At 44.2% G+C, this 25,509-nt stretch overlaps 2 protein-coding genes across 3 annotated transcripts; both read right to left on the bottom strand.

Moving 5' to 3' along the window:
* Nucleotides 1-25: 25 nt before the first annotated feature.
* On the bottom strand, nt 26-12,905 carry lipca (lipase, hepatic a). Of its 2 annotated transcripts, none has more exons than XM_088640976.1 (10): nt 12,756-12,905; nt 12,505-12,622; nt 10,117-10,307; nt 9,683-9,862; nt 8,953-9,070; nt 6,450-6,683; nt 5,385-5,627; nt 4,224-4,338; nt 2,773-2,991; nt 26-821 (listed from the first exon to the last, which is right to left on the bottom strand). In XM_088640976.1, exons 2-10 carry the CDS (start codon nt 12,584-12,586, stop codon nt 704-706), a joined length of 1,500 nt encoding a protein of 499 aa, XP_088497102.1. In that variant the 5' UTR covers nt 12,587-12,622; nt 12,756-12,905; the 3' UTR covers nt 26-703. The 2 variants fall into 2 exon arrangements, with proteins under 2 accessions (XP_088497102.1, XP_088497103.1); XM_088640977.1 differs by having other exon boundaries at nt 12,707-12,836.
* Nucleotides 12,906-14,750: 1,845 nt separating this feature from the next.
* On the bottom strand, nt 14,751-22,611 carry LOC148659041 (uncharacterized). The gene is made up of 6 exons (XM_088640978.1): nt 22,341-22,611; nt 21,603-21,731; nt 18,388-18,509; nt 17,049-17,168; nt 16,466-16,552; nt 14,751-15,616 (listed from the first exon to the last, which is right to left on the bottom strand). Exons 1-6 carry the CDS (start codon nt 22,594-22,596, stop codon nt 15,602-15,604), a joined length of 729 nt encoding a protein of 242 aa, XP_088497104.1. The 5' UTR covers nt 22,597-22,611; the 3' UTR covers nt 14,751-15,601.
* Between the last annotated feature and the right edge of the window lie 2,898 nt (nt 22,612-25,509).

Here is a 25,509-nt window from a genome sequence, read left to right as displayed (position 1 = left end):
AAGTTAGGATAAGCGTGAGTTCAGAAACGGTTTTCTCACTTTTTATTAAAATTAACTGGTACTTTTCTTTGTACAGTACATGGTGATGTTACATTTCCCTATTTAAGTTCTGTGCCATATATATTTGTGCCAGAGAGTAGAGTGAACTTTGTCATTGCAACTGTCTTTGTCTGTAGCTCCTACTGTAGATAGCATTGATAATCGAATATCAGCTTGGCTCCCCTTGAGTTGCAGTACTACTCCTTAGCTCTTTCTGAGTCTTCATGACTGGGTATATTAAGCATTGTTCCCACTTGTGTGGCAGTTGATGTAAAAACTGTACCTATAAAACTTAGGGGATTGTGATTCTTAAAGATTAGTAAAGGTGCCCCTTTTCAGCACAAGCGATGCTCGGTATAGCATTGTACAGGGCAATGTGCCCTTCAGTTGGGATTTTTTTCTTCCTGGCAACGCAAGCTGTAGTAAAGCTTTTTGTTTGGTAACTAAACCTTTGTTTTTACAACCCATACAAACTAGTTTTTCCCCCCGTCAGAATTTTTAGAATGGCTTGTTACAAGATAGAGAAAGGAAAGAAAACATGCAGACTTTCGCCTTTGAGAAACTTCTTCAATAAACAAAACCATCCGAGCATGTGGTGACCGCCCGTGTAAGTGGTGCTCGCTTGTCTTCATCCCCTGGCTCCTCCTGGCCCCGTGTCTGCGGATCAGTTGCTGACTTTCTTCTTCCGTCTCCTGTTGGGGTTCTCCTCGCAGCGCACGAACACTTTCTCCTGAGCAGGCTGCAGCTGACTGTTGTCTTCGCTCTGGGGGCAGAAGGAGACCCTGGGGTGGGGGAAGAGGGCAGCAGTGTTAGTCAGTGTTGGGCATCCAGGCCAACACATGAAGACGAGGTGGATTATTGTAAAAATCCATCAACCATCCACCTCCTTTCTTCCATCCGTCCTGGGCGGGACGCCGGCCCATCACAAGGCACGGACAGACAGGCACGCACAGACAGGCACGTTCTCGCACCAGAGCCAGCAAACCGAACTGCGTGTCTTTGGACTGTGGGAGGACCCAGAGGGAAACACAAGCAAATAAACAGAGAAGATCGAAACTCCACACAGATAGTAGCGCCACAGTCCAGAACTGAACCCAGGGTCCCAGCTCTGCAGGGGAACAGCAATGCTAACCATTGCTAACTCTATTGTTAAACACCTGGTGATTAAAAAAACTGAAGACACATTTGGAAAACCCAAGTGGGTTCCAAGTGAGCTATATGGGATTCATGGCCCCTGTTGTTTGCAAGTGTTTATGGGATAGTATTTTCTTGTATGCTGGCTTCACCGTCAGACCTCAACTCCAGTTTAATTAGGTGCTTTTGCAAAACACATTCCTCAAGCTTTGAACAGGTCAGTGGTTAAGACTTGCATTGTAGGTTCATGTACACTAGAGGGCGCACAGAACTCAGCTCATAGCTTTTCTATCGGCCGTTTCGGCAAAACCACTTTCTATTTCTGTGTTTGGAAAGCAACTGCAGTGTTGTTTACTGGTAATTAAAGGATAGTGAGAAGCCAATCCATATTCAAGTGAAGCACAACAATGTCAAACTCTTCTCTATACACTATATGTTAATATTAGCACAGAAACAATGTTGGAACAGAAACATCTGGATGAATGCTGAAAGAATGTCCTCTCTGTACACAGATTTAGCACCTCAGCATATAAACACAGTTTACAGAGCTTCACCAAGTAACATTTAAAGCAAATCCTACACATTTACATGCAAAGGAGTATTAATATTAAAAAGTCCCCGTGTATACAGGCGTCAGTGATTTATCTTTATATTGGAAAGCTGTGCTGTTACAGTTAGCCACTGTAGACTGTTGTTCTTGTCATACTTAGTCATGATTCAAATTATTTCTTGGCTCAGTTGCTGTTTCTGTTAATAGCCCTGAAACCACAGCTTAGTCACATCACACATTGCATGTGTCTGTTGGAATTATGTGCATTTTTGTCATGTTGTATATTGAAAGCTACATACCAGGGCTGGTGCTACTTAACATTGCTCTACCTTAGTTCAAGTAGATAGGTGCATCGGCATGCATAGGCTGCAATGGTACAAGTAAAGGTTTATTCCATGCTGAAAAGAGATGATAATAATAATAATTGCTTACACTTATATAGTGCTTTTCTGGACACTCCACTCAAAGCGCTTTATAGGTAATGGGGACTCCCCTCCAACACCACCAATGTGCAACCCCACCTGGATGATGCGACAGCAGCTATAGTGCGCCAGAACGCTCACCACACATCAGCTATCAGTGGGGAGGAGAGCAGAGTGATGACGCCAGCTCAGAGATGGGGTTTATTAGGAGGCCAATGGGAAATCTGGACAGAGAAACGCCCTGGGATTTTTCATGACCACAGAGTCAAGACCTCGGTTTTTAGTCTCATCTGAGCGCTTTTTTACAATATAGTGTCCCCGTCACGATACTGGGGCATTAGGACCCGCACAAACCGCAGGGTGAGCGCCCCCTACTGGCCCCACTAACACCTCTTCCAGCAGCAACCTTAGCTTTCCCAGGAGGTCTCCCATCCAGGTACTGACCAGGCTCAATCCGCTGAGCTTCAGTGGGCTGCCGGTTGTGAGTTGCAGGGTGACATGATGCTGGAATAAACCTGTACTTGTTCTGTTGCTCTACCCACCCTGCTGTCCTCCTCTGGGTCTGTCAGTGGAGCCCCCTCAGACCCATCTCAAGAGGACTCACCCCACTTAAACCTGCAAACCTACTTCTGCTGTGTCTCTCCAGCCTTGACCCGGATGTTGCCCACAGTGAGTTCTGGCCCCTTGGCCCCTTTCCTCCAGGGCATGATGGTCCTCATCTTGTTCCAGATGTGGGCCCACACTGCATTGCCTTCCCACTTAAACCTGAGCACCATCAGCTCCCCGATGTCTGTGTCCAGAGTGATGAGGAAAGTGTAGGTCTTGTTGCCGGTTATCTCCTCGACACTGCAGAGGAAAGAGAGCGGCGCTGGCGTTAGCTGGCTCTTCCCCGCTGTTTCACTGTGTGGGACTGTGCTGTGTCTTGGGGCAGAGGCACCGACTGATCTTGTTGAGCGCGAGTGTGCTTGTTTGACTCCTTATGCAAAGTATCTGATCTTCCAATAACAGTGAAGAATCAGATTCAAACCTATCGGGGATTAACACATATCCCATTGGGCCATGTGCACACAAACCCTTAAGGTTTACAAAAGAGGCGAACTCTGATGATCTTTGTGTCACATGACATGCCTTAAACGATCCGTTTTATTTGAGCACAGCCTTATCAGCTGTGATCCTTTTAAAAAATAGATGCAATCGCAGTATACTGAGGAATAAAATGGGAGGTACATTTTCTGGCAGTGTCTTGTTTCTGAGTAAGTTGGCATATGATTAACAGGTTATTACGTGTGGATGCTGTACAGGACTGCTGTCAGCAGCTTCAATATCCAAGATCCAGACCCTTCTTGAATTCCCTGTGGTGACTCAGCATGCACAGGATGACTCGGCAGTGTGCTGCCTCTGCCTGAAGCCACCACGGTTTTAGTAAAGAAGTGCCTCGAGCCTCTCAGCTCCAACTGCACTGATATTACAGAGTGGCAGTTAGCGCCTCGTGTCAGAATGATTCTCAATGATCAGGAAGCCGGCTTGGCCTGATGGAGTCTGCCCAGTGGCTCTCTATCGACTCAGTATTGTCAGGAGAGGCTGAGTCCGCAGGCGTGGGCAGTTTCCCATTGACCGGGTGTCCTGACCCAGGCTTTCACAAGGACGAATGAAATGTCAAAATATAACACTTACCACTGGGTTTAGAGAGCACTGAAGTAATCAATACACGTCTGTGTAAAAACCCAAGAGACTGAGGATTTTAGATTTAAAGAGCTGATTATTGCTGTGCTGCCTGGATGCATTAGTTCTTTCACACTGAACACTTTTTTATGATTGACGCAGCAGTAATTATGATAGTATTTGATGTTCTGTTTTTATTTGGTGAAACTCATCATAGATGTGTTCCTCCGTGTACGTCAGGCATTTCCCATAAGGCATCAGTGCAAACAGGATATTAAGAGCACAACTGCAGCATAAGCAGATATTTCCATGGAGCAGGAGGCTGTGCATGATGTGCAACCTTGTGTTTGTGAGTGTTAAGAAAGGAGATAAGGGGTTGTAAGGCTGTTTGATTGAGCTGAAGTCGAACTACTTACAAAGTGATGGGCAGGTTCTCACTTTCCTCTTTAGTGCCCGTGAGGGAGATTGTAAGAGAAGGTTCAATCTGCTCAATCTGGTTGATGAACTGAATCTTGAACTGGTAGTGGTACACTGTCAGAGAGGAAAAGCATTGATTTTAGTTTCACTGTGTCCTGGAATAATTACACGTTGATGCAACACTTGTCTTTTACATTTGGGGTCTTCATAAGATGTGTGTGGTTTAGCCATCATCCTTGCTGGAGTCTTATGTTAATTTATTATGGATGAACAGTACACTACACGGATGAAAATGTTACAAAGCAGAAACAGTTTCTTCTGTGTTGATAACTGAAAAGCGTTCTCTCTCTGAATCCCATGCGTTCGAGAGAAAAGACCACATTCTGAGAGAGGTGCTTCAGTATCAGCTATGTAGCAGCTCTAAACTTTTATTGACCTGAACTCACCAGGAGTTGTTAATCGTTCTCTGTCTCAGGAGAGTTTTTCTTACCTCTTGCTGTTTGCGTCTCTGTAAGCAGTGCTTTTATACCGAGGAGAGGTCTAATGGAATTTTCCAAAGAACGTATTTAATGTTTGAAAAGTTTGTTGGGAAATAATCATTTAAAAAAACAAATAGGTCATGAATTATATAATAATAATTGCTTACACTTATATAGCCCTTTTCTGGACACTCCACTCAAGCGCTTTACAGGTAATGGGGACTCCCCTCCCCCAACACCAGTGTGTAGCCCCACCTGGATGATGTGACGGCAGCCATAGTGCCCCAGTACACTCACCACACACCAGCTATCAGTGAGGAGGAGAACAGAGTGAAAGAAGACAATTCATAGATGGGGCCATGATTGGTAAAGTTCAATGAAAATATGGCCAGAACTCTGGGGTAACACCCCTACTCTTTTCGAGAAATGCCCTAGGATTTTTAATGATCACAGAGGGTCAGGGCCTGGGTTTTACATCTCATCACAGGGTGAGCGCCCCCCCTGGCTTCAATAACACCTCTTCCAGCAGCAACCTTAGTTTTTCCCAGGAGGTCTCCCATCCAGGTACTGACCAGTCTCACACCTGCTGAGCTTCACTGGCTTCTCAGTTTTGAGTTGCAGGGCGATATGGCTGCTGGCAAAAGTAAAATACACATCATCGTAGTGCAGAAAGATACGGACCTTTGTAGGGCATGTGGGAGCGGGTTTTCAGGTACAGCCGTTTGCTAGACCCTGTGCGGACCTTCTTGATGTTGTAGCCCAGAGTGTTGCAGCGGTTCTTGCGACAGTCCAGGCAGATGCCCTTGTTGAAGGACTTGTTGTCGTGGCAGCGGTAGGCCATGCTCTGCTTGTCTTCGTTGAGCAGGGAGTCGATGAACAGGTGGACCGACCTCTCGTGTGCACATTTCACTGTCTGCTGAAATCCTGGGGAACAGATGCATTCGAGTTACACACAAGTGTCCAGGAAATTAACATGCAGTGAATTGGGCCATCCTTCTAGCAGATAGGCCTTTTGTCTTTTGTGTGACAAATCTGACACGTTTTCTCTCGACAAGGAATCTGATCTGAATCTGTCTTTCAAAGAAGTGATTGGTTTCCAGCAAATTAACTGTCCCCCTGAGGCTCTTTGTGTAACAATGGCACCAAAATCCAGCTCGTTATAATGTAAGGGTGACAGTTGCTTTCTTTAACACATTCTTTCTTTTTCATGTGGAAGAAACAAGCTTGACTGAAACCATGCAAGCCGACTGCATCTTCCCATTATCCATTTTCATTCACAGGGTCTGAGGAAGCCTGCTGTTGTAGTATTGTACATTGACACCTTGTGTCTGTACTAAGCCACGTCTGTCTGTGAATGCTTACCTTCCCTGAAATGAGGATTCAATTCTTGCTCAGTGCTCTCTCATACAAAACAAAAGACTAGCCCTTTTAGTTATTACTCCTTCCTTTTCAGACCAAAAGGGGAAATCAAAACAAAAGCATTGCATTCACAATCCAGGTTTTTTCCTCTATCAGTGACTGGTGCAGGGTTCTTAAATACAGACATATCACAACGCTCCCTCACTGTGCGACCTGTACAGAACTGCAGCCATGACCTTGGGCTTAGCCTGCAGTGTTCAGACCCTCGAGCCCCTGGTTCAGGTGAGATGTGAAAAGGCAGGGAAGGGCAGTCATGTAAATGCTGCCTTGACCACCCTGCCTCAGGACCAAACGTGGGCTTTTGCCATCTTTCTCAGCACCACGTACCCAACAGGCCATACTGCGCCAAGTGCAGATACAAGTCCTTGATGTGGCAGCCAGGCTGGAAGGTGCCCCCATTGGGGTAGAAGTCGTAATGGCCCACGGGCTGTTTGATGCCCACACTCAGGCCCATGTGCTGCTGGGTGAAGGTGTGAATGGCGTCCACGAAGTTGGCGTCGTCGGGAGACAGTCGGTCGGTGTAAGACATGCCCTCGAACAGCGGCCCCGCCGGGTCCAGGCCTGGACAGAGGTACAGACACGCCATTAAAACGCCACGCCTTTCTTCATCACTGCAGAAGGGCAGCTGACAGGCTTTATGAAATACTCATTTGCAAGATATTAACAATTGGAAGGTAAGTGGATGTAATTGAAAGGCAAAATCTTTAAAAGGGTTTTCTGAATTTTAGATGGCTTTGCCAATGGGTGTTTGAACTCTGATTTAGTTGTTTTCTGGTTCGGTGCTGAACTTCCACTGTGTCAAATATTCCTTCAAGACTGAAGGCTGTTTCATTTACCAAGGAAAGCGTGTGATTAAGAGGGGGAAAAAGGTGGAGCACTATGGGCCTGTGTGCTGAGGTATTATCCCTGCCAAAGAAAAGTGGGAAATGGGAGAGAATGAAGGCTCCATTTCAGGACACAAGAAAGGTTGCAAACAAGAGAAGCCATTTGGCCCTTCTGTTAGGTAGTTACTACTGAGCTGATCCAAGGCCCTCCTCCAGCTGCTTCTTGAAAGAAGCAGGGTATCGGGTTCAACCTCGTGGCTGGGCAGTTTGTTCCACATGCACACAGCCGTGGTCTGATGGCAAGAGTCCAGAGCAGTACCAGGAAGAGGTCAGTCAGCTACTGTTCAACATGAGCGTCCAGTATTGATCTCTTCTGTGGGACACTCTGTGCTTCACGGGCTCCTCTGGAATCAGGCAGTGATCCAGTTGGAAAGAGACGTAAAACAGAACTAAGCTATCAGGGCTGGAATAAGGTCTTGTCTTCTTAAAACAAATTTGTTTTCTTGATTTTTTTCAATTTAACTCCAAATAAATTCCAAAGAGTAATTCACATTACTCTTCGCTTTCAAACAAATTGCCATTCTTTTCTCCTTTTGTGATTTGTGATTCCCTGAGCAGGCATATATCGCACCCTACTTGTCACAGACCACTATCACGCTGGTTTCTAATGGAGTTCTGTAAGGAAGAGAATGCAACAGCCCCATTAAAGATTATTCTTTTTTACTCTGGCTTATTTCCACTTCCAGTCAGTCAACTGGGAGAGAAAGTACAGGCCCAGCTGTTCTGTTATCTCACAGAGCAAGACGGCACTGCTCATTCCTTCCTGTTCAAACCCCCTGCCCCCGCCCACGCCCAATTTCCACTGCTCCCCTGACTCCTCCCCTTCTGATGTCATTGGTCTCCGTAAGTCACCCGATCCCACAGGAAGGCTCAGTGGGAGGGGCTAAAGTTGACTCACAATGGCTGTCATAAATGCTCAATGAAAAATGTATTAAATGTGGAAGGCATTAGGATGAAGCTTAGGGACTTCTTAATACACACTTCAAATTATGTGAAAGACATTTGTTTCGGAGGAACCAGATGCTCTGTTCTTATCCTGTCCTTAATAGACTTGGCTATTATTTTAATTTTATTTTCCTATTCTCTCCTTTTTTTTCCCCCTCTCCCTACACCTGTGGGCTAAAACACTGTGCTACCTGCCAGTGTAGCTCTGATGTGCCAGTTAGTTGAAAACTTAAGAAGCCTTCCTCAGCATGGGACCTGTTTTATTGGTAATGTATGTCACTGGAATTAAAAAAAAAACATTCTAAAGCCCCTCCACCACCACTCCTCCCCTCCACCACCACCAATGTGCGACAGATGATGCGACAGCAGCCATAGTGCGCCAGAACGCTCACCACACACCAGCTCTCAATAGGGAGGAGAGCAGAGTGATGAAGCCAATTCATAGATGGGGATTAGGAGGCCATGATTGGTAAGGACCAATAGTAAATTTGGCCAGGACACCAGAGTTACACCCCTACTCTTTTCGAGAAACGCCCTGGGATTTTTAATGACCACAGAGAGTCAGGACCTCGGTTTTACGTCTCATCCGAAGGAAGGCTCCTATTTACAGTGTAGTGTCCCCATCACTGTACTGGGGCATTAGGACCCACATGGACCGCAGGGTGAGCGCCCCCTGCTGGCCCCAGTAACACCTCTTTCAGCAGCAACCTTAGTTTTTCCCAGGAGGTCTCCCATCCAGGTACTGACCAGGCTCACACCTGCTGAGCTTCAGTGGGCTGCCAGTTGTGAGTTGCAGAGTGATATGGCTGCTAATAATGTGTAAAATCATGTGAATGATTCATTTAAAAGAAGCTTCTTGAGTCTTTAGGTCCTGGCGGGATTATGCAGCGAGTGCACCCGGAGATTAATAATTAGACACAACGGGAATGTGGGGCCGCCTCCTGTAAGCTGCAGGCCCAGCTGTGTTGCACAAGACTCAGTTGTGCGACAGAGTGGTTCACCTGTAATTCTTCCAATCTTGCTGGGGCCGCTGATATAACTGCCGGCAAATCCCGAAACGTGAGCCCCCAGGCTGTACCCGATCAGGTGTACGCGGTCCGGAGAGAGCTGGTAGGCCTCCTGCAAGCAACACAAGCCCGATTGTTCGCCGTCAATATCGCATTCCCCCGGTGAAGGCACGGGGTCAGGATGCCTCGCAGTGAAAAATGCGAGTTATTTTGTTTTCTTTCGCAGTCTCCACAGCACTACGCCAGGAATCCAGTGACAGTAAATATCTGGAAACCTAGTCCAAATCCTTGTTGGATACAGAACAAAGGAAAGAATGTAATGAGCTGACATTATAACGCACTCGATTACACAAAAAAATGAAGCTGCTAAATGTTCCTTAGTGTTATGTCGTCATTTGAGACTGTATAAATTGATTACTCATTCTGTATTCAGATTACATGGAAAACTCTGTTGGATCAAATACAGTTTTTTGTACTAATGTATGAGTGTTCATATATTAGAATCTACTTCCCATCACATTGGTCAGAATTCGTCATTTTTTAAAATTTTTACACATGATAAACAGCTTCGTAAGATGCTGTTAAGCAGCCCAATCGTAGGCAATCGTTCCTGAGCTTGATAAATATTTTCCATCGAGGAATCCAAGCTTTCAGGTTGTTCTGCCCGAGACGCCTTTTTTTGCGTCTCGCACGCGCACCCCTGGAAGAAGCTCTCCACACTCACCCACAGCCACTGCAGCAGGTCTGCGATCTCGCGGCCCACCACGCGCGTGTTCTGCACCGCGATGGGGTAGTGCTGGTGCGCCAGCAGGAGCCAGTCGGCGATCAGCACGTTGATGTCCCTCACGGCGGACTTCAGAGCGCTGGCCAGGTGCGTCACCCAGTGCTCCATCATCCCGTCCACCTAGACCGGGAATCCAGGGAATGGTCACGGCCCCGGGAACGGCAAGGACCGTTAGTGACGACAATGGCAACAGCGACGTTCAGAAACCCGTGGAGGAGATCTGCCCGGCTGTCCAAACTTGTCACACATTACCAACCAGTGGGCCGAGTGGGCTCTGGCTGAGCTTGGCCGAGCGTTAGGAGACAGGCCTGCGGTAGGGGTACTCGGCTTTCGTGGATCAGCGGGAGCCTGCGAGAGGAAGGGAGCTCTCTTACCGACCAGCCGTGGATGATGATGACCACAGGGAGGGAGGTGTTGAAGGAGCAGGACTCCAGGCTCTCCGGCTGGTGGGGCAGGACTCTGCAGGTGTCCTCCATGGAGTTCCCTTCCGCGTACATCCGGAAGATGGACTGGGGGACGGAAGCCATCTTTTTTGCTCCAGCAGACTGGTGTCCTTCTGGGGTGTCTGAGTTGCAGTATGGAATATTATCAAGAGCCTGCATGTCAACAGTTATTCTCAAGCACGCTATATGAGTTTTCCAAGGTAAAAACGATGCTATAGTTGTGATCTGTATGAATTCTCCTGTAAAGAATGGCAGTTATATTTAATCTTTGTGTAGCACAGAATACGTTTTCAATCCATGTGTGAGGGCATACGGCCATAACAGATCTCCTACGTGTTGACCATCACCAGCTGATGGCCTGTACAGTGAGGAAATACCATTCCTGACACCTCAACCACCCCTGGAAATGATTCTGGAACACACTGACAAAAAAAAAGTGGATATAAAGATATAAAGGTGAAATCTTACTATGTACAGTAAGCGAACGCACAATATACAGTATATCATACACATTTGAATGAGTGTTACCTTGATTTATACTTTCAATACATATGCATGCCAAACTCCACACAGATAGCACCCCAGGAATTGAACGCAGAGCCCTGAAGCCTAGGGGCAGCAATGCTAAAAACTCCGCCACTGTGTCTCCCACTATACAGTATGTGAAATATGTCATTTAAATACTGGGCCCCTATATATTCATTTTTCCTCTTCTGCAGTTTTTGGGTCTCCTTTTCTCCATGCCTGATGGATACAGTGTTCCACTATGATACACTAAACTAATTTCCATCTCCTTACACTAATATTCTTTTGATTTATTGTATAACTCTGTGTAAATTACTGTGAAAGCCTTCTGTGTTGACTTCTAGTAAAGGGCACTATACAAGAATGAATTGAATTTGACTGGAGCTTAGCTCTAACCTTGGCCTCAACATACCACAAATAGGGATGGGATACCTCAATTGTTAATACTGTCCAGATGTGAATATCACGGCCCCCCATCAAATTCAAATATTTTCTTTGTGGTTAAAGATAACTACCCACGCATTAGTCCAGAAAGTCCGTAATAAGTAAAAAAATAAAAGATTGTAGTTCGGACTGCTCCAAGATTTAGAAGAAGAAACCTGCAGCCAGGCTTTGCTGTTACTGCAGGGGTGACGATCTTGGTAGGGTGAGTGATGGAGAGCATGCTGCAATGAGCTTTATGAAACTGTCGAATCCAATCACTGGGGCGCTTCGCAAGGCCAGTAGGTAAAAGGTTAATTCTCATCCTCGTCAGTTTGAACCCAGTGCCCTGGCTCACTTCTCAGTCTGGGAATGCTGTCCACATTTCCCAAAACCCAGTATATCCTTCTTGTTGTTCACTGAACAATTCCAAGAACAAACTGTTTCTCCAGCCTTGTTGCACTTTGGATTCCCATAGTGCATTGTTTGGACAGGCTTCTTAAAGATGGAAATGTTGATTTGAATTAAGGTACAGTAACTGGCACAGCCTCAAAAAGCAAAAACTGAAAAGAGGAAGAGCAAGAAGGCAGGCATGGTGAAGATGATGGCAGATCCAGCCAGGAGCAGGTATGAACCTTTTCTAAACCTTTCCTCTTGAGAGTAGCTGCTCCCTGGCCGGCCAGACGCCCTGTGCTGTTGACCACTCTGTCCACTCCTGTCTGAGTCTGACGAGTGGCTTTCACAGGATGTCTGACTGATGCGTGCCACTACAGGACAGGCTTACATGGGGATCGCTTTTGACTGCCTCCATTCTCAATTTTGTCTCTCAGTCACAGCTCACAATATATGAAAAATATCTCATTTGCTTTGAAATGAGCATTTGGATGCTTTCGAAACCTAAAATGCCACCTTTATTGTATTTATTTTGTAAACTGCCTGCTAGTGACAGAAGGTCGGTTCTGACATACTGTATGTCCTGATACTCACACTAATATTTTCTTTTCCAAGCCTCCTATCCTGGACTAATCAGCCATTTGACACTTCAGGAGTTCCAAGCACAAATTCCTAACTGAAACCCATGTTTTGATTAGAAGTACAGTCATCCAAATGACATTTAGCATAGAAAACAATGAAATCACTTCTGTGCCACCCGGGTAATTATGAGCCGTGTTCATCTTCTAATCAAAACACTCCAAAACGTTTTAGAAATGAATCTGAGGGAGACCTGGGAGTAGAATTCCTTACCGATTGCTACTGATTCTTTTTAATTGTTCTAGATTTCCGGATGTTAAATAACCCAACCACGACTGCACAGCAGTATTTCTCTAGAACACATTGCGACACCCCCAGCGGCCTCTGATGTCATGTACTCACCAGAACTGCCTCCTCTCAGCCGCTTTCCACCACTCAAGTGGTAAATGAAGAGTAAGGAGACCAGGACTTTGAGAACAGCCATGTCTCGCACCGGCGGCTCAGGGATCCTATTGAAAAGCTGTTGAAAGATACGAGAAATGAGCAGCAGCGTCACCTGACCGCTTGCCTGAGCGGAAAGGCAGCGATCACTCTTTGCTGGTACCCGTGTGGTTTTGTTGGGCCTGGCGCTGCGGTTCTGGTGAGAGCTGTACCTTGCTGGGAACAGGAGGCAGCCCGGTGGCCAGTGTCACAGTGCTGCAGCCCGAGCCGGGGGGTCTGTTTGAAGCCGGGATGAAGGTCGAGGGCTGCCTGGCGAAATTCTGCTGATTTCAAGCTGATTGGCCCTGGCCCCCGTCGGACCGCATTGCGAAAGGACAGAGAGAGCGAGAGAGGCGGGGGCGAGAGAGAAGGCACATTTGACAGATATTGCCTCAGCATTTCGTCAAGCTGTGCAAATAATATAAAAACAAGCAGATGCTTTGTCAGGCTCACCAGCGTAATGTCTGCTTTTGATCCTCAGTGAGTCGTGGTTTGCGCTGTGTGATCTCAGTGTGTGGCAGAACATCTATTAATTAAAAAAAAAAACATCAGAAAAGACCTGTTAGCTGTATCATTGCATGCAGTGTGAGTCTCTATGATTTGTGTCCTTGCATCAGTTCATATATTTATTCACTTGTTTGAAAGCGTTTATCTATCTTTCATGCGTGATGATATTGGGCTGTATACCCATACAATATATAGTAATAAGTAAGATGTCGTTGGTATACATTATGGTATGGAGAGATTTAATGCAGCAGTGCTTATGTACGGCACTTCTTAAAGGCTGTGAGGAACTGTAGTTTTTCAGCATCTGTTTTCATCAGAAATTAGTATATACAATATAATTAAATAATTTCATTGATTTTATTAGCTCTGTTTTTATGCCCATCCAAGTTCCGTCACTACTAGTTTCCAGTGTGTTGATGTTGTATTGTGCAGTGCCGAGTCACTACCAGTCTCCTTCTGTGTAAAGCCTTCTGGTCTTTTTCTATGGATTCTACATGCCTAAAGGATGGCCTGCAGTCCAGGGCAGAGTGCGTGACTTATCTTTGACCTCTGTATTGTGCATGTGACCCTTCGGCAAGACCAGTCCTGTCACACAGAACATTCACTCCCTCACCTGCGGAGTCAGATATGCCTTTGTGTTCTTCTCTCTGGCTGAAGCTGGTATCCCAAATCTCCTTGAATCTGGGAACACCCCCTCCCCCATCCCCAGCACCACTACTTCTCTCTGTCCTGGTCTCAGTATCTCAGACAGTACATATCACAGACAGTCCAACCGTTTCACATCCCAGCAGTCTGCTGAATAAAAGAGCCAGAAGCATGTTGTGCATAAAAGCAGCAGCATAGACAAGAGCATACAGAGATGTTGCTCAGTGGCCCTTTCACTTTTTGAAAGAAAGAAAGATTAGGAAAATCTGCGTTCTTTTTCAGTAATGCTACTGTAGTTAGAAAACTAATAACTCCTTGCATTTGTATAGCATATATTGATAACCTTTGAATAAAGAGGAAAATTCATCCACCATTGAAGAGCAGCACCCACCTGGATGATTTCAAGAAGCCTCACTAAATGACAGATCGGGTGGAGACTTGATAGACTGTTTCAGAAACCTCATGAGGTTTAGAGCTTGTTACCTGTCAGTATATGTGAATATTCAGCATGTTATAGTACGGGTTTCCGGCGTCAATGTTCTAGGAATTTGCATGGAATACCGAAGTATGCAATCCTCAGAGGGCGACATTAGTTTGAAATATTGATGTCAAAAAGCGTGTTGAAAAGATGTGGTTTGCTATTAGAGACTGACAGACTGATTTTGTAGAAATGCCTGGCTGATAACATTGAATGTTGACAGCTGCAAAGTGTTCCATGCATGTGGTAAAATGAGGCTGTAGATATCAGATGGGGAAGTAACTTTTGAAAAACACTTGAGATGTCAACTCATCGTTTCCATCTTCAAGCATTAATGTGGGCAAGGAATAAAAACCAAATGTGAGAATATAAAATTAAAATAGTGAAAGTTAAATCAAGACATAAATTAGACATAGATTATGTACCATAGAAATATGGTCACATTAGAACAAAATAATATTGCTTCTCCATGGCCCCCATAATGGATACAGTATGTTCGGGATCAATAGTGAAACACAAGCCAGAGGACACAGAAAACTATAGGACAGTGCTTTTAAAATACAATAGAAGGCCTATCTTTACACAAAGGGTGGTGGGAGTCTGGAACAAGCACCCCAGCCATGTTATCAAAACTGATACCCTGGCTTCTTTCAAGAAGGCTGGATGATACCCTCAGCTCAACAAGCAACTAGCAACCAAACACATTAGGTGACTCAAAATGCTTCTTCTTATTTATAACCTTTTTATTGGTCTTCTGGTGAGAAATGCAATGAGGGGAGGCAAAAAATGACAAACCGGAAACTTCATCAATTTCCCTTCGGGATCAATAAAGTCTTATCTCTCAGTTGAATCCCTGCCTGTGTCTAAGAAAGTGTGAGTTTTCTCCAGGCTTTGACGGAGCACACAGGGCATGAATAGGATTCTTTACAGATGGGTCTGGTAGCTTGAGTATTTATTCACATGTATATTTCTGAGATGACTTAGAACATAACTTACATTATTTTGGAATGTTTCATGCAATTAGTCATTCTGTTCTTTTTAAAGCGGGAAAAATCAGATATGACTCTTTAAAATGTAATTTATTTAGGCAGATTCACTCTTCGTTTGAAAGCATTGTTTTTCTATCAAATTCTGTATCATTGTTACTGTAAATGAAATAAAAGAAGCCATAGCTTTGAATTTATGGACATATTAGATTTTTAATTGTAATGATGCAAAAGCCTTCCTGCTTTGTTTTTATCAAAGTAGAGTGCATATCTGGACATAAAATATTGTTTATGACTCTCTGTGATGTACGTGACTTAAAACCCACTGAGAAAGTTTTTACAGTTTCACTAAATCGGTGGAAGAAACAGCCTTTTCTTTCCAACTTCCGCTCGTTGAAATTCCTCATTGGAGCATCCCCTGGAAAACATAACATTGACCGGTAACTTCATCAAAATGATAGAACAGCTCTGCATTTCTGGGTATTTTTTGTAACCAGAGCATAGAACTGACAGAAATCTGGAAGCTGCAGCATAAAGTAACCTCTCTTACAACTACTGTGTAGTTCCTGCGCACTGAGAGCAAAGAAATAATATTTTCTAACCAGCAGTTTAACTACAAGCAAAGAGGGAGGCCCTGAAACAGCCTTGAAAGGATTAAAGATTATACCTAATTAATCAGACTGCGGTGCATTTTGTAAATATTTCTTGGTAAAAGCTGGTGCTGTTTTTCTACAGCTATGTCTATAGAGCAGGATGTGACTTCTATATCAGGAGAAACACAATTGTTGATGAATTGACCATATTTTAAAATTAGGGCACACAAAACATATTAGTATTGTACGGTATCTTGAATATTATTTTGACAAATAGAAACAACTTAAGGCTGGAGCTGTGGAAACTCATTGGCTGTGAGATTTTTACTTTTCAGTGTGACTAACTCTGCTCATTTCTTTCCAGCTCCCTATTTGGGCTACTAATATTATTTTCATAGTGGAATATACTCTCATATTGCTCAGTTTGATTTTTATTTGTGAAATAGAAATAGGAAATAGAAAATAGAAAAACTATAATGGGGGGTATTCAATTTGGAATCACTATAAAAGATTGGTTTTTAATACACAGTTGGGCAGGAAAGAATTTTAGCTCTCACTCTGAGAGGGAATCATTCTAGTAGAAATGAATGAAAACTGCTGAGGGTGTATTATAGTTAATGACTTTCTGTGGGTTTAGTTCCTAAAATCAGCTCATTTGATTTTTCAGGACATACCATTCTGAGTTCAGACCCAGGTCTTTCACAGTGTTGTTTGGGGACAGAAAACCTCAGGCTGTCTTCTCCAAACTTTGTTGACAGAGACTGAAAAAAACGGGGGTAAAAATGAACAAGGTCGGTAGGTCTATTTCATGTCTCAAATTGATTTTATTTCCAGTGTTTGTCAATTCTGAAAGGGGTGGACATATTTAGATTATAATCCAATTGCAAAGTGGATATAGTTAGAGAAACATGACAGTGCGGTTCTACAACAGCTATATGTCATAATAATTTGATCTTGGAGACATCAACTCACAAAACACTTGGTTGCGATCCTTGGGAGATGTGGGAGGATCTTAGTGGTAGAAACCCCTGTTACTGGTTGAATTATCAAGGCCCAGTCTGTGACGTTACATATTGTACATCAATACGTTCCTTGGGGCAGGAGATGCAAATATGATAACTTGTTAATGTTAGCATTTACATATGACATCCTAGGGATCTGTGAAGCCTCCCAGTTTCATTTCCTGCTGGCCACCACGGTCTTGCGTGTGTGACAGGCCTGAGCATTGCACTGAGGTAATGCAGTTAAGACCCATACAGACTGTGCGCACATGGAGAGGGCCTGCCGCCTTGATTCCGACTCTGGCAGAGCCCCCACGCTGTCCAGCACGTCCTTCAGTTTCCTCCAGATCCTCTCCTTGGGGACGTCCGTTGCCTCCTAAACCAACACGTAAACCAGACAGTTTTAGCTATGACGCTGAAGAAAAAGGCATTGATCATGATTAAGACCTTCCGCTCCCTGGAATTACAGGCAATGAAGGTATTCATCCCTCCCAGTGTCTTCTGGGCACTGACCTATGAGCTCTGCGATCTCCAATGGGACTTACAGACTACAACCCTGAGCATCATCCAGGTGAGCTATCCTTCTCATATTCATTTCAGTCTTTTTATAAACCTACTCAGAGGTATTGTATGCTAGCAGCTCTGTATTACAGTGGAACACAGAGGGATTTTTGCATTAGTCTCTGAAGATGAAAAATACAGACATTTAGATCTTAGCTTTAACACTGTTTCTATGCATAAAAACACTTTTTTCCCCGCTGTTGCTATGCCAACTAATTTCACTTTAGAGAGCAAGTGAATTGCTGAGTTAAGACTCCAGCTGAGAAACAGATGAAACAATAGTCAGAGACAAAGTGAAGACAAACGTTCTCCAGTAGGCAAGCTCGCCATTAAAAACAGGGAAAAAACTGCTAAATCTTTAATAACAGTTTGAGATAGAGGTTCTGTTTCAATTTCACTTCAGCTGGAAAAGTGTGTCTCTTAAAACAGCAGAGTAAAATGACATCTCTGAGATTTATTTCTGATATCTTAAATTGGTAGTACAGTTACCTACTGTATGTTCTAAATGTAATCTTCTTTGGGATTCCACACTGCTTTACTCAGATAAACCAGACATCCACTTAAGAGCTTTTTAGCATTTCTTGTTTGTTCTAAATGCTTCCAAAAGTATTTGCTATCTCCGATTAATCATTTCTATAGAAAACACACCGCACAAAAAAAAATCATCAAATTAAGTATTCAGAATGAAATATATTACTGCTGTTTATTTCCTGATGAACAAAGATTTTAAAGTTTGTAAAAAAATTTTATGAAGGGACCCCATGTATCGTTATGAAAAAACGACACACTGAAACACTGATCAGTTTCTGCTCCTTTTTAATTCTGCAGTGAGGACACATCCAGACAGCCTGAGGCTCTCCAGGGGACCACAGCGAGAGACTCGTGCTGGCGGGCTGCGGGTCTTTTCCACACCAGGGTAACATGCGTGGACACCGAGTGGGGGTCCTCAGACAGCAGGCGGAGAAGAAGGACAAAACACTCCTTTAATCTGAAACCCAACCTCAGGGTAAATATGAAGAGCAAACAGAGTGTACCTTTGACTCTCCAAACAGAACCAGCGCTTGTTTGTAGTAAGATAAGGCCTGATCTGCGTTGCCAAGGCAGAAGTGTGTAGCTCCCAGGCCCTCACACACCTGCCACTGCCCGCGTAGGTCGCCTAACACATGACAAACAGTATTAATACTGCATGACACAACAAGGCACCGGACACAGCTGGGCAGCCGCTCATTTCAAATCACAGTGAAGCTTTATGTTCAATCATTTCCAGGTTCGGGCGATACTGTGGCGCTGTGGTTAGCATCGCTGCCTTGCGTTGCTGGAGCTCTGTGCTCTCCCTGTGTTTGTGTGGGTTTCCTCCCTCAGTTCAAAGACGTGCTGGTAGGGTAGGCTGCTGGGGAAGCTGGCCCTGATGTGAGTGTGTGCGTGTCTGTGTCTGCGTGTCCCATGATGGACTGGTGTCCCTTCCAGGGTGTATCCTGCCTTGCGCCCATTGCAGTGCACATGCAGTGAGTGCTACTGAAATATGAATGGGATCCATTTAGCTGAGGTGGAAGCATTCTGAGTGCAGTCAAAAAAAGGTGCTGATGGGCAATGTTGGGCATCATGTTGGGCATGTATGCTCTTCTCATTTAAAAACATCAACAGATATGTCCATATAAAATCCTAGTTGCCCTCGTTTCTGGGATCACACTTTTAGCACTTTTCTACACTTGTGAAATTTATTCTGCAAGCAGGAGTCAGAATCAATGCATCTCCAAGCAGGCCCCGTTTAATTTGAAGAAAGATCAATAGGAATTATTGAACAGCAGATTTATGTAACTATACTGAATGAATTTCCTTCAAATAACAGCTTTCACGTCTAGTTGCTTGATTGGCAGGCTGTGAAGCTTTTTTTAAATGACATGTAGTACCAAAAGACACTGATTAGTACCTGTCAAGCTGGGCTATGTTTCGTTGCAAAGGCCTGGTTATTACGCGACTAGACCTTGGGGAAATAATGCACCAGAAAAACCCACACTAACTTGCTTCTTTTTAATAAGGTGCAGTGGGGTTTTCTAAACCAGCCCGTGTAGTTTCGCTGTCTGCATTTTCTTTATGGTATTTATTATACTGTATGTATTGAAAATGATCGGAAACTGCTATGGCCCCTTCGAAATCAGAGGGAAAAGAAGAGGCAATACAAAAACCCAAGAAAGTCTAGATTTCTGTATGCCAAATGAACTTTAAGGTTTTTGAAATATAGTGCTATGATTGAAAATAGTATCATAAATTTAGACATTCATTAAAATGCAGATTTTCTCCCTGAGGTACCAAACATGTCAGGAAACAGAGCCATCAGATTAAATTAAGCTGTTCTGCTTACAGTGTGTATATTCTGGAGGCTTAGCTGGCAACAGAGATGCCAACTTCATCCACTATTCATTTAAATAAAAATAAAATATCTGCATGATTCAGTTCCATCTTTATTTCCTATGCCAATGTAATTATTCCAAAGTAACTTACTGATGACTAAAATAATTGATCATCATCTCTTTGAAATGCTTCTTTTTACACAGTTGAGACTGAAATATTTTTTTAAATATTGTAGATTTTATCCTAATGTACAAATAACACAGCGTGCTTATCAAATTAACTTGTCTATTCACATATGTATAATACGGTGAAAACTGTACTATTTGGAGAAATAAAACATATGACATATACGCACAAATTAATAAGACCTATTACACAACATGTTCCTATGGGCAACAGAAGTGTTCACCACAGGGCACCTGTATCACCTAGTGACATCTGTGTTGTGTACTGCCCCTAAACTTTAGCACTCATCTCTAATACACAGTACGCAATACTGGGTGTTAACTTATTGGCTATCTTTAATAATTAATAATAATAATTGCTTACATTTATATAGAGCTGTGCTGGACACTCCACCACAAAGTACTTTACAGGTAATGGGGACTCCCCTCCACCAGTGTGCAGCCCCACCTGGATGATGTGATGGCAGCCACAGTGCGCCAGAACGCTTACCACACATCAGCTCTCAGTGGGGAGGAGAGCAGAGTAATGAAGCCAGTTCATAGATGGGGATTATTAGGAGGCCATGATTGGTAAGGGCCAATGGGAAATTTGGCCAGGATGCCGCGGTTACACTCCTCCTCTTTTCGAGAAACACCCTGGGATTTGTAATGACCACAGAGAGTCAGGACCTCGGTTTCATCTGAACACCGAGGTCCGAGGGTGTGGCAATCCTGTTTCATCTGAAGGACAGTGCCTTTTTACAGTATAGTGTCCCCGTCACTACACTGGGGCATTAGGACCCACATGGACCGCAGGGTGAGAGCCCCCTGCTGGACCCACTAACACCTCTTCCAGCAGCAACCTTAGTTTTTCCTAGGAGGTCTCCCATCCAGGTACTGACCAGGCTCACACCTGCTGAGCTTCAGTGGGCTGCCAGTTGTGAGTTGCATCTTTCATCCTCTTCTGAATTCTATCACGTTTGTTATATGCTGTATGCTACAACCACATGTGCAAATCCATTACAATATAACAATGGGACATTATGGTATAACTTGGAAGAGCACAAACAATACAAATTCATGAGAATTTCTATTCCTATCTTCTCACTGACTCCTAGTCCATTTTTATTTTTATTTTCTATTCTTTCCTCCACAGGAAACAAACATTTCTGCCACTTCTTTATTTTCTTTAAAACAAGGTGCAGTTTGCTTTAATAGACAGACTTTTTCATCCTGACCGCACCCACGTTGTCTGTCAGGAGTTGAAATCTTTGTGGGGGCAGGTCCCCAAAGTAATACAATACACACCCCTGCACCCCACATTCTCCCACTCTCTAACAGGCTTAACAACTGTAGGACTGTAGGAATTTATCACACTGGAAAGTAAGTATGAATTTACATTATTAGTAATATAAATGTATATGTGGGATTATAGCTAAAAGAACAGGTCTTGTAAAAAGAGTGGCCTACCTGATGCACAAACATGTTGTATAAAATAATGAAAGGCCGTGTCAGAGTCCTTAGATGGATGTACATTAAATCAGACATTCTGGAGAAACAGATGTGGCAAGACCATATTGAAAGAAGCAAACCACATGTTCAAAGAGTATTGGGGTGTCTTTCGACTTGGCTTAATAAGAAAACTAGAACTGCTTTACTGTGAGCTATTGACTCTTTATGCGAAATGATGTTTTTCCCAGAGTTCTTCAAGGCAGCATGGGCCAGGACCTTACCTATGTCAGCGAAGGCTTGCAGGGCCTCTTGGTAATGTAGAGCTGCTGCTTGGTAATTCTTCATTTGGCTGTAAGCATAGGCCAGGTTGCACAAAGACTCTCCCTGTCCCTTCCTCTCCGCCAGGGAACCTGCAAACGCGCAATGTCGACAGATTTACATGACGTTCTATCCAGAACTTAGAACTCTCTTCTTACTTTTGGGCCATACTTTGTCCACACAGATGATCCGTTTGAAACGGGGGCTTTGAAAATCAGGACCTGTTTTGGAATCGCATTCATTGTTTAATTTCATGTGCTGGAAATGACCAGATTTCCAGACATCTTTGTGACTAAGCTGTTCCATAAAAAGGAGCATAAGAAAGAAGGTTAAATAAAGATTTGCACAATGGCCAGTTTTTATTTTTTTTAAAAAAACCTATAGTTTTCATTGAAAGCCCAATACACAATTGCACAATAGCAGATCTTTATTTAAAAAATGTTTTTGAGCCAGTGAAAACGAGGCTGTGGTACATATGCAGGTCATCAGTCTTTTGCAGTTTCAGAGTTTTCCAGGAGTGCCTGATGGTAAACAGTGGTAAAAGTGTTTCAGAATTCGGTTTTAAACTTGGGGTGGAGTTACAGTTCCTGTTAAGACTGGACTTAGGCATTGCAAGGGTGCCCTGCTGATACTCTCGGTGTCTTTCAGGACAAAGTGACTCCCGAACAAACCCAGCAGCCAGCCTGACGACGTACTCGTACCGTACATTTCTGCGGATTCGGTGTGGTATGTCAAAGACTCGGCATATCGCTGCAGGGCGTTGTGGATGGCCCCCATGTTCTGGAGCAGCACGGCTCTCCTTCTGATGCTGAAGTTCTGCCCGGAGCAGCAGGCCAGGGCCTCAGAGAAGCACTGTCCCGCTGCGTGGAAGCTCTTCAGCTCAGCGTAGTGCAGACCAACGTCGTTAAGCAGCTTTCCTGGGGGGGGGGCACAGGGGCAAGTGACAGGGGTTTCCATGCTCCGCTCACGTCTGCGCACGGTCAGGACCGGGCAAAACAAGCACAGGGGTAAATACAGCACAACTTTCCATTCCACCCCAAACACTTCCGTTTCTCCGAGTCTGGGGTGCAGATTTGTAACACTGCATAGTGAGAACAATTGACAAAATACTGCAGTACACAACTGTGAAACAGTGTTGTAAATAATGTAATACTGCAGTAACACAAATCATTTCTGTTCTGTTTCTGGTCTTGTGTAATATACTGTACTTAACATGTAAGGTCTATAGGCAGTATGGTGGCACAGTTGTTAGCATTGCTGCCTCACAGTGCTGGGTCCCTGAGTCCTGTTCTGGACTTGGGGTGCTGTCTGTGTGGAGCTTGTACTGTAAGTTGTCCCCATGTTTTTGTGGGTTTCTCTAGGTGCCCTGGTCTCTTCCTTCAGTCCAAAACCTTGTAGGAGAATTGGCCCTGGTGTGAGTGTGTGTGTCCTGCAGTGGGCTGGTGTCCCAGCTAGGGTAGTACCCAGCCTTGCGCCTGTGGCTTTTCCAAGATCGTTTCCCACGACCCTGAATTGCAAGATGTGTTTAGAAAACGGACGGATGTAAAGGTTATGTTATGACTAGTTGTGAATATAGCCTCATAGGGTGTACAAGACAGCTGACAAAAAAAAATCATGCAATGCACTGCAATGTTTGTTTTAAAACATCAAAGGTCAAGTGTGGTGGATCCTACAGCAGGAACCGGACAGCCTTGGCGTATTCCTTAACCTCGTCATAAGCAATGGCGATGTTGAAGTGCAGGTCGGCATCTCTCTGCTCTGGCTCCTGTAGTCTGCACTTCACAAAGCACTTCAGGCCTTTCTGAGCCCTGCCTGCGGCAGTGTAGGCAGCACCCAGGTTGAAGAGACAAGTCCTTTGCATTTGGCCTTCAGGCAGAGTGTTGGACAAGAGGAAGGCCTTCTTAAAGAGGGCCAAGGCTTGGTCACGGTCGTCTTTCTCTAGGGCTAGGGTCCCAGACCTAGTTAACCATTCAATTTCAGCCGGCACCCCCCCATCTTCAGAGCTGCCTGCAACTCCACTTGAAGACATTTATCAGAACACTGTAAACTGAAAGTGAAAGGCAGAAAGTCATTTTTTTAAAAGCGCAAAGAACCACTTCACATCGCACGGCACTGTGCAAACTCTCTAATGTGAAATTTGATGGGGCACTTTTTTTCAAAGGCAATTTTAAAGGAACCAAAGTCAATCGAGCAAACTTTTCCTTCTGTAATGGGCTCAGTATCAATGACAAATTAGGCACCCATGTGTATGTTAAAGCAGGTTTTGGAGCAACATTTTCTCTTGCTCCTTGTAGTGTGATTTAATTGTAAGAGATTACGCTTCTGTTTCACGACTGTACCCTGCTTTAGTGTAAGGAAATACGTCAATCAATATTTGTTACATGGTGTTTCAGGAAGACGCAGTGTTAGAGGTGAAGAATAGAGACATTTGAGTAACTTACCACTTATGTAGTTCTGGAGAGAGAATGCTCCACATATGAAAAAATGTTTTTAAAGTTGGGAGCTCTTTCTTTCCTGAAACAGGCTACTGTAAAGAACCATTGACGTCTTCAGGCAGAGAACTGTTTTGTACAATACCCTTGGCAACACACTTTCAGGCTATATACGCTACTGGCAAACACAAGATCATCACGCCCATTAATGACAGAGGGTGTGAGTTACAGACCAGGGAAAAGTACAGTACCGTGAACCAAAAACAACAAAAGCTTCTGACCTAGCCTTATGCTGGCTTTGTTTTTTTATTGAATATTCTTAGCCAGGGTTTCATCATGGGCTGGAAACAAGGTGATTGTAAATGAAGAGAGGGATTGTGAATAACTTAAATAGTGCCTGGTCATACTGCTGAGACTTTAATGGGACTGAGCAACAGCTGTTTAGTGTTAATCTCCAACATCCATTGGTTTGCTTAAGAACTCCCCTGGCATGTCTCTGGACTCAAACATCCTTACACCTTTAACTCCAATCCCAAATGTAGCCTTAAGCAAAGATATTCTCACCCTAAGCCTTCATATCCCAAACTCTATTACTAGCTCTACAGTGCAGATTGCATGAATTGACATTAATTTGATAGTCTCTGAGATCAGTTCATGAACAAACTGGCTACTGTCCTTCCCTGCTCAACTTAAAGGGTCTCAACATTTGTAAGCTATAGTTCTGGTCTTTAGTCCAGCCTTTCCAAGAATGCAAGTCCACAATTCCTAAATCCTGCAAATTTGTCTTGTGGGATTTGGCTGCTGGGATTTGGGAGCTTTGATCCCGAAGGTTCCTGCTGATTCTGTCAATCAACTTTTCTAACTACACACTATTGAGATCCCTGCTGCCCTGTTTCAGGGAGGAGAAAACTGCATTGCACCTGGTTAGGATCAGTTTCATACAGCCAGTCTGTAATCTGCACGATCACTGTTCATTTTCTACATGCCCCAGCGGGAAAGGAAGTGCTATGGTTGCGCCCTAAGGCATTTTTTGACGTCTTCATATAGAAGAGCTCATGACAGATTAAAAACATTGCAAGCAGAAGGTGGTATTTCAGCAGAATCTATCCCTGGAACACTGTCAGGTTGTGTGAAATGTGTGGTGTGCAAGCAGCATTTTTATTAGTGAAATGTTTCCGTAGATTTTTATCCACCCATCCCTTTAATAACTGCTTCATCTGATTCAGGGTGGCAGGGGAGCTGGAGCTTATCCCTGCAAGCAATGGGTGCAAAGCAGGGCACACACACCCACACCAGGGCCGGTTTTACCCAGAAACCAATTGACCTACCAGTATGTCTTTGGATGGTGAGAGCACTGGGAACTGGACCACTGGGATGAACATACAGATTCCCTACAGAGAGCATGCCAGGTCCGGAATTTAACTCAGGGTCCCAAAGA

The sequence above is a fragment of the Lepisosteus platostomus genome, chromosome 7, assembly GCF_059453375.1.
Source record: "Lepisosteus platostomus isolate fLepPlt1 chromosome 7, fLepPlt1.hap1, whole genome shotgun sequence".
NCBI classification, from domain to species: Eukaryota; Metazoa; Chordata; class Actinopteri; order Semionotiformes; family Lepisosteidae; genus Lepisosteus; species Lepisosteus platostomus.
This window is presented reverse-complemented; position numbering and strand designations above follow the sequence as displayed.